Consider the following 9,730-nt stretch of genomic DNA (forward strand, 5'->3'; position numbering starts at 1 on the left):
GGCTAAGGGGGACATGAGTAGTCTCCGATTTAGAGATATTAAGTGGGTGTAGGCCACAGCAGACCAGCTGGCCATATCTGAGTATAGATCAAGATGTAATGGCAATAGTTTCTCCAGCTGCCTTTCTGATCAGTTCTCTTTAGTGTGTGTATCTTCCTACACATTTGTTACATGTGAGATTATGTATATATTTAAAGGGGTGGGGGGGAATGAGGAATCCAGATAAGATCTATTCATAAGGTTACATAAAAACAAATTATAGTTTGAACTGACTAGTCCTCTAATTTCAAAGTAGTTTATTTAACATCATCAACTTCAGGAATATTGACTTTCAATTTTTTTTTGTCTTAGGCTTTAGAAAAGGTACAAACTACTGTATATACAGGCATTTATTACAGGCAACAGCCTAAGAAAAATTAACAGTAGTACTAGCCTGTTCTGCAGTATTAACTAACAAAATACACCTTATAATCACAATGTAATAATCAAGCACAATAATTTGCTAGACAAAGCCAGCTATAGAAGGAAACTTTGCACAATTCTTTCAGTAGGGGACTTTTTCAAAAAAAAGACTTTTCATTTATTCATAAAACTCTACAGGACCATCCTTAAGCACAAGCAACTGTTGTGTGTCCCATGTGGACTCTAACTCATCCTCTGATTTTTCCTCTTTATATGTGACTAGTGGGGATATACAACTCATGGTCCACTTTCCCCTCCTCCCAAAAGAAGCAGTTCAGGAGCACCGTGGGTCTAATTCTTGCTAGTGTTAAGGCTGGCCTCAAAGTGCATACATCATTTATATCCATTGTTTTGAAGTTACCAAGAAGGAATGTAATTTCATCAAGCGTTGTGTCTCCACAAAACCCTGGATACACTGGTCATGGATCTCATGCAAGTGCTCCATCACCAGGTTCATCCTGCTCAGAGGTACTCTGTGTTTGTATCCCCGTACCCCATACTGAAACACTACTTAATGATGGCTTAAGGCACTCACTCCACAGACTGACGCCGTTGATATAACCCATGTGCAACAATTTGGGGCTTGATCCTGCAAACGCTTGCTCATAACAGTAGCCCTACTGAAATCAATGGGACTCTTTCCATGAGTTAAGTGGTTGCAGGTTCAGCTTCTAGTTGTGTTAAACAAACTGCAATTCGGTGAAGCAAAAGCACCTTATTTAAATAAGAGAAACAGCTAGGATCACAGTGCAGCATGTCATAGGCAGATCCAGGGGCATGTATCTAGTATTCCTTGTGCATCCCAAATTCCTACTGAAGGCACAAGGAATGCAGGAATAGGCCCAATATTGCAAAAAGATAAAATTCAGTAGTTACTCTGGGTAACTTAGCTTAGTGCATTATCATATCAAGAAGACATACAAACTAGGGTGCTAGGGAACAATGGACATTTACCAGAACAAGACATACATATCTGGATCTGGACTGAAAACTCACTCTCACCCGTACTGATGAGGAACACAAAAAGGTTTAGGAGTTTATTCTGTGAAAGTTGACATCTCTTAAAAAGAAAATATGAAAATATTTCCTCATTAGAAAATGAGCGGTCAGTTTAAGAGCATTGTACAAGATTACAAAATGTATGTAGTCAGTGCTTATGATTCTTGGCCTTAAAGAACAGATTTGCACAAAGGATGACATTTATTCATGGCTCGCATAAATAGCGTTTTCTCTCCACTACATTTATTCTACAAACTATACTGGTGTGTTTGCACTGGGTAGAGTATGTTTTAGAAACTGGTGTAGTACAGGAGATTAAATGCCTTGCTGAAGAATTATTGATTCAAATATAACTATGAAGAAGGAACATGTTTAAATATTTGTCTTTATAGAAATAAAAAAAATCTTTCCAAAAGACATAAAATAGATTTTATCAGACGCTGTGAAACGCTTTCTAAATGTTTTAATCCATTGTCAATGGAGTGTTCTACTTTGAACAGGAAGGATATTGAAAAGAATTTGGAGCAATGCTCCAAGCATTAAATTCAGATGCTTGTATTCTGCTTCTGCCAGCCATGCAGGAACTTGATTAGACTGTCGACAGCTTGACTAATTTTACTACATCAACAACTTGCAGGGTTTTTAAAGCTGTAATGAACTTACGCATCTTTTAAATTAGAGATCTTAGGTCTGGCATTCTGCTCTCCATCACACCAGCAATTTCACTGACTTCAATGGAGTTACTCCTGATTTACATCAGCGCTCAGTGAATGCAGAATCAGCCCCTCTGGTTACCTCATTTTTGGGGAAGTTTATTTTTTGATGTTTCCTCATTTTAAATCACAAGGGGAAATCATTCTGTCTAAATTGTCAGGTCTACAGATTTTCTCTCTCATCACAGAAGAGCCTCTACATGGCAAAGCGAATGAGTTTATTTCTCTAGCTACAGGAGTGCAGTAATTCCCATTGACTCACTGGGAATTATTGGTGTTGTGCAACCAGAGTAATTCTGACCGTCTATGGTAAAAGGCAGGGTGAAGGGTCACCGTGGTGGAGTAAATCACATCAGCTACTTTAACACTCTCAGACATGCTTGTCCCGGGAGCGAAGTGAAAGGAGAATGGACAAATGAATGACCAGAAATAGCAAGGCTAAACTTTAATTAACCCTATGGGCCAAAGTCGCCCCTGTGGGGATATGAGGGAGCCAGTTGGAGCTCCCTGATTCTGAGTCCTGGTCTGCACTGGCCTTTACTAAAGTATCCCATGAGCGCCTACACCAGAAGAGGCTGGAATAGGGTGGCTGGTGCAGGAGCAGGTGCTGCTGGCTTTATGCCAGAGGCTAGTTCCCTTTTCCTCATGGAATTCTCTGCTGGTAGGGTGACCAGATGTCCCGATTTTATAGGGACAGTCCCGATTTTGGGGTCTTTTTCTTATATAAGCTCCTATTACCCCCCATCTGTCCCGATTTTTCACATCTCCTGTCTGGTCACCTTATCTGCTGGCCATGTATAGCCACAATCCAGTCCCTCTGTGCTGCTAGGGGCTGGAGACAAAATGAGACTCTGGCCCTATATCCTAACCATAGTGGATGTACATACCCCAAACCTCTAATATATTATATATGGAAGGGATAGTTATAAGGGACACGAATGACAGTTGGAAAACATGAGCTAATTAACATTGATTCAGACCTGTTTCCCCCATGTCTTGTGAAGAGAATGACGGGGCGTGAAACCCTGATAAAGATTTTCAATATGCCACGCTAATAAATGTGACCAGACATAAATAGTCTGTCCAATCTGAAACGAAGCTCCATTGGCCGGGCTGAACACGCTGGGCATGCATTCCTCCTCACGCTCTGTTCGCATACTCAAGAAGAGCAACTGAAGATAGGGAGAGAAAAAGCAATACCAAACCCAAAAGCACCACCCAGAGTGTTTGACCCCAGTACTTTAAAACAACTGGTATAGAGTGCAATTTTCAGGTCTTCTATCCATAAAACACTTTCGATGCTTTTTTAAAATTTAAACAAAATAGGAGCCTTTCCTTATTTTGTTATCTACTACTGCAGAAAATTATAAAACTAGAGCGGGTCTTAATTTTTCCCCTGCAGCCATCCTCAGTGAACTGTGGGTACATCCTATGAAATTCTCAGACTGACTCAAACCTTTTCTCTTTGCAAATGACTTTAAAAACCTGATGTCCTTTTCCAATTTCATTTGACGGATTTTTCCAGTCTAACTGGCAAAGCTGATGACACAAAAGCAGAATACTCCCACCAGTTCTAGAATTTTCTTGCTCTGTTCCACGGGTATGTTATGTTGTTAATGTGAAGTCCACTCATTCCATTAAGGAAGAAAAGGCAGGCAGCAATGAACTCACACCAAAAGGTCAGTGTGAAGCCCATGAAGGTAATGTAGTCCTTCAGGAGGATTAAAAAACTCAGGACTCCACTGGAGGACAGGAGAAATGAGAGAAGAATAAGGATTGATCCCATTGACCATTTTCGTCTTGAATTAGTGTCTTCACAGACTTGGGAGACCATCAGAAGTTCCAGGCCAAATATTGCTACAACCACAGCAAGAGACACCACACTTCTTGCAAGAATCATTCCAAAATTAATTCCTTCCACACTGGCCTGATTCAGATCAGTGACACATTTCAATATGGTGCTGTTGCCTATGGTGCAGAAGTGCCACAGTCCAAACAACTGTCCTTTTGCAAAAAGCCAGTGGCCATCGCAAACTGAAATTGATGACAGGACAACTGCTATTGCCACGCATAAAATAATGAGGCTTCTGATGAACGTCTCAAAGAATGATTTCTTGGGTCTTCTGTGAGCAAGCAACCTCTGTGCCTTAAAAGAGATATTACAAAAGAAAACAAGTTACAAAATTCATCTGTTTTAGTTACTATTCAAGATATATTTAAGTCATAGGAACAAAATGGAGAGACCTTTAGAAATTATGGGAATGCATGCTTAATAATAATTCATAGAATATCAGGGGTGGAAGGGACCTCAGGAGGTCATCTAGTCCAACCCCCTGCTCAAAGCAGGACCAATCCCCAGACAGATTTTTGCCCCAGATCCCTAAATGACCCCCTTAAGGATTGAACTCATAACCCTAGGTTTAGCAAGCCAATGCTCAAACCACTGACCTAATATCATGACTGACTACATAGATCCTGCAGTGTACATATATCTTTAAAATTAGAGAAGATGCATGGTATTGTGGTTGAAGCAACGTATGGGGACTTGTGCTGTCTTGTGTTGACTTCCCTGCTTGACTGCAGCCTTGTGCAAGTGATTATTCTGCTTCACTTTGTCTGTCTTGTCCATTTAGGCCCCAATTCTGTGAATACTTATGCACGTGCTTAAATTTGCACATGTGAATGGTCCTGCTGACTTTAGCAGGACTCCTCACTACATACTCACTTATGGAAAGTTAAGCACATGCATACGTGTTTTCAAGATCAGGACTTTAGATTTGGGCAGGGACTGTCTCTGACTGTGTATTTGTACAGTGCCAAGAGCAATAGAGCCCTGGTCAGGACTGGGGCCTTAAGACACTACTGTAATGCAAATAAGAACTTACTTTACATTGGGAAATGTGTATTTCTCCCCCCCTCCCCCACTCTCCTATCACTCAAAGATGGCCACATAGAGATTCTGCTCAAATTAAAAAAAGAAAAAGAAAAAAAGTCACCCTTGGAACAGAAACCAAGCATGGAAACTTTCAGACCAAAAGATTAATTTTTCAGAAAGGCACTAGCCATGGAAAAGAGGAGGTTCCAGTGGAAATGACTACAACCTTAAAGATAACAATGCCTCCTATGCACCAGATGTAGGCTGAGATTGTCAAAGGAGCCTAAAGGGGGAATGGGGGCTGGGGTGCATTAACTCCTGCAGGTTTCAGAGTAGCAGCCGTGTTAGTCTGTATCCGCAAAACAAAAAGAACAGGAGTACTTTTGTGGCTTGTGGCACCTTAGAGACTAACAAATTTATTAGAGCATAAGCTTTCGTGGACTACAGCCACATACAGATGGTATGCATCCGAAGAAGTGGGCTGTAGTCCACGAAAGCTTATGCTCTAATAAATTTGTTAGTCTCTAAGGTGCCACAAGTACTCCTGTTCTTTTAACTCCTGCATTCTCCATAGAAACCCAGCCTTCATGAATGTAACTCACTAGGCCTGATTCCCATCTCACTTACCAGTTTTTCACCAGTGTGTTACACCATCGATTTCAATGGTATTCCTCTTGATATACAATTTGTGCTAGTGAAAAGAGACTCAGGCCAACTCGCTTCATGAAACAATTTGTAATATGCTTTTTCGGAGATTAGAAAGAGAGCTGCCATATAACTTTAGGATCATGCTTTGACCTTCTTTATAACTACTGGAATCTGTAGAGTATTCTCCATTAGATCATCAGCCCAATACTGCACTCTGTGAAAGGCAATGGGAGTTTTGTCTGAATAAGGAGTGTGGGCCTGAACCCTCGAACTAGGGGGGGAGCTTGTGATAGCCTTGTTCATATTAAACAGTCCCACTGAAGTCAATGGGACTACTAGTAAAGTAGGAGTAAGGCAAGCACAATCTGACCTATATTATTTAAATCCAGTTCTCTCAAAAATAAACCACAAGTGTCAAAATAGCCCCATTTTGTATGGTGAACAATCCTTTGTGCTCTGCCACTCCAGAACTAGCCAGCCAATGGGGCACAAGGTCACTAACAATCCTTATCCCTAGAGTGTGGCTAACACTGCTGATGGTGCTAGAACACAAACAGGAAACACATGATGCAGAGCAGTGTTTGGTGTATGAGCCAAAAGGAAAGTGGGGAAAAAACTGTTTGCCTAATGGAAACGGTAGGGAAAGAAGTATTATACTGAACCTGCCAAGAGGGTTTTAAAAACAAGAGTTTTTAAAATAGTAATACACGAACACTAAAATGTTACTTATGAGACTCTCAAATCTTTAATCCTTTGAGTTGTTTTTAAAATCGTATGTGAGTGCTCAGTGTACTCAGTTTTTAGAGCCTGTATGTTCACAGAATATCCTATTCATGAGGAAACAATCTCTGATTTTATTCAAATTATTGTACTGTACAAAGATACCCACAAGATATTGAGTCATAATGCTGGAACCTTGCACAGTCATGTATCAGCCTACGCAGTGCACCTATAGCCGTGTCGGTCCCAGGATATTAATCCTGTATTATCCTGGAATATAAAGCCAGAACTGACATTTCTTAGTCAGAGATCAGAGCCCAATTGTACTAGGAACAATACACACTCCCAAGAAAAAAGACAATCCCTGCCCCAAAGATTACAGTCTTAAAGCCCGATTTTCAGGTGCTCAATACCCACAATTAGAGTCAGGTTTTCAAAAGTGTTCAGCAGCTTCCACTGTCAGTCCCTTCCAAAAATACCATATTATATACTACTAAACAGCATGCACATCATTGCTGACTAGGTCAGCATTAACTTACTCCAATCCCCTGTGCAAATAGCATTTGGGTGCCTGGGGCAAGTATGGCTATTGCAGTAGCCTAGGGTTGCCTGTGTATCACTCAAGCGTGCTCAACTAACAGCAAAGTAGCACATTCTGACAGGGAATATTTTATAACACTACCCCTGCCAATCTACTGCCTGTGACTCAGTGAGAGCAGGTGCCTCCAAAGCCCAAAAACACAGGCTGTTCCGTGCCTCCCTGCATTCTGCTGCTCTCCTCCCCCATCCCCCAGCACTTGCCCACTCTCCCCTTAGGTAGGTTTTCAACCATGCATTCCATGATAGCTAAAGACAAAATACACCCAGGCTGCATAAAACCTTGGACTCTGTATCTCCTACTCATGGGTCTTAAATCTCCTTAGTAACTTTGCAATGCAGTGACTTGCCCAAGGTCAGAGAAAGTCTGTGTCCGGGCTAGAAATAGAACTCAGGTCTCCTGTTTTCCAGGCCTACCTGTTAACCCCTAGCAGACCATTCTTCCTTTATATGTGCTTGGAATACTTAATTTTCTGGGGTGGTGGTAAAGGTGGGCATGAGTTTGGCTTGTTACCAACTAATATTTATCTGCAAAAAGAACAGGAGTACTTGTGGCACCTTAGAGACTAACAAATTTATTAGAGCATAAGCTTTCATGGACTACAGCCCACGAAAGCTTATGCTCTAATAAATTTGTTAGTCTCTAAGGTGCCACAAGTACTCCTGTTCTTTTTGCGGATACAGACTAACACGGCTGCTACTCTGGAACCTAATATTTATCTGGTTTTATTCCCACCACATGCTACACTGATAAGGTCAGTATACATTTTTAAAATAAATGGAATTGTTTTAAAAGAAATGAAATCTAGCTTTAATTGGATATCTCAGAGTGACATATATGGTGGTTCTGACATGGATGGGCTTAATAAGAAGAACTAAATCCCCAAATGACTAACTACTGCTAAGTACTTACAAAGTAAGTTACTGCTACTAGCATCAATTTGTATGTTCTCACACAAACAGCAAGCCTTCTTTCAGAGTAGTGCAGCCCTGCATGTTGTAATCCACACCCGACCCCATCTAGGGGTGTATAGACTGATTAGCTTGTCAGTCTCCTTGCCAGTGCAGGACTGATTCTTCCCGAATGTGTTCTACAGTTTGGTCCAGTCCGGTTTTACATTTCTCAAATAAGGGGGCTTCACTCACTTTCTTTGGGAGATTACAGTGTTCCACTGCTTAAGAGATCTCATTGTCAGCGAGTTCCCTCCGTCACAAGCCTAAACACCTCCCTTCACCATACTGATGTACTTTATTTTGAAAATATCATCTTTCATATAAAGCGTCACAAGACGCTTAGAGGAAGAGTCATACTGCTGAAGTGTACGTAACATGTCAGTGATGGAGAACTTTGTAAACAACACACAATACTGTGGGGGTAGGGAAGGGAAATGGACCAACTTTGATTTATTAATTAGTATTAGGACTAACTGGATAGACAAGTCTCACACTATAGCCACTTGTTTATAAAATCTCTTGCTTTCTAAATAAGAGCAAACTCTTGTTGTTACAGTATGGTGCAAGTCATTTTTCCAGACCTAGGCACTTCCCAGCCACATATTATACTAATAACCATGTACTAGTTTGTCCTGTAGCTAGTAAAAGGAAGGCTTGGTGTTAAATGATCATTGAGAGGATTTAAACCAAGACACAGAACAGTAAGAATACAGCTTTTGGGTACACTTTGCGGTAATGAAGAAATCTCTCCTAGGAAAGGTCAGATTAGATTTCGAAGGCAATAGGTCCCTTCCTAACCCCGGTCACTTTCCATTATTTGGGTGAGACTAATGTACCAATACTCTGCTCTGTACGGAGCTCTTAGAGAAGCTCTCCTTTTTATTTAAAAAGGGACCTGGAAAGGTACATCTGGAGAAAGTTGTGGGTTTTTTTGTGCACAAAGAAGACTATAAACAGCAACAGGTAGCAAGAACTCAGCATAGCAAGTTCAGCTCGCAGGGTGATAAACATCTAAGCCTCCAGCGGGAGAACAAAGGGAAAAAAAACACAGCAGGAATCCAGCGTCTCTGCATCAACACTGATTGCATGTGTCTAGTCAAAACAGCCGAGCTCTCCCCCCAGCCAGGCACTCGGGGCCCCGGTGTCCCCTCATTACCTGCACCGCTATGGCTGTCATGCTGGCTCCGGCTGCCTGCCGCGAGGAGGAGACCAGAGAGAAACTTTGCTTCGCTTCGCTTCGCTTCAGGTGCTGACAACCAGCTCTCGCTGCCAGCGCCCAGTTCAGAGCTGGAGGGTCCCGGCCGGGACAGCGGGGGGCAGCAGCCAGCCGGCCAACATCCCGCCGGGGTCAGGGAAGCCGGGGGCTGCGGCAAGGCAGGGCTGGCTGCTGCCCTTTGAGCCTCCCCTTTGGCTGAGTCAGCAGCAGAGCCGCCCGGGGGAGGCGGCCGCGGCCACAAAGGAGGGAGGGAAGGAGGGAGGCGGAGGTTAGCGAAGCGCTCCGAGCAGAGCAACAAGCGACTGCGGGGAGCCAGGAAAGGGCGCGGGCGGCGGCAGGCAGCCGGGGGCAGGGGCGAGGGCGAGGGAGGGAAGCGGGGGGTGGAAGGAGAGGCAGCTGGACAGCAGCAACCGGAACCCGTGGTCTCTCCCCTCTGTCCCTAGGGGGTCTGGGGTCTCCAGCCTGGGCAGGGCCAGAGGCCTTTCTCCTCCCTGGTCCACACCAGGGGTGGGTCCTCCTGGACCTAAGATTTGGACCCCTGAGCAG

General features: G+C 42.9%; 1 protein-coding gene across 1 annotated transcript; it reads right to left on the bottom strand.

The window, feature by feature from the left end:
* Positions 1-281: 281 nt before the first annotated feature.
* On the bottom strand, positions 282-9,316 carry TMEM37 (transmembrane protein 37). The gene is made up of 2 exons (XM_005279850.5): positions 9,125-9,316; positions 282-4,320 (listed from the first exon to the last, which is right to left on the bottom strand). The coding sequence occupies exons 1-2, from the start codon at positions 9,143-9,145 to the stop codon at positions 3,748-3,750; spliced, it is 594 nt and encodes a 197-aa protein (XP_005279907.1). The 5' UTR covers positions 9,146-9,316; the 3' UTR covers positions 282-3,747.
* Positions 9,317-9,730: the final 414 nt, after the last annotated feature.

This window comes from Chrysemys picta, chromosome 11 (assembly GCF_011386835.1).
Source record: "Chrysemys picta bellii isolate R12L10 chromosome 11, ASM1138683v2, whole genome shotgun sequence".
Classification (NCBI taxonomy): Eukaryota; Metazoa; Chordata; order Testudines; family Emydidae; genus Chrysemys; species Chrysemys picta.

Excerpts from the sequence above, each read along its gene's own strand:
- TMEM37 (XM_005279850.5), bottom strand. The coding sequence starts at position 9,145 with ATGACAGCCATAGCGGTGCAG. Across the intron at positions 4,321-9,124 it reads TGACAGCCATAGCGGTGCAG|GCACAGAGGTTGCTTGCTCA; the intron begins GTAATGAGGGGA and ends ATCTCTTTTAAG.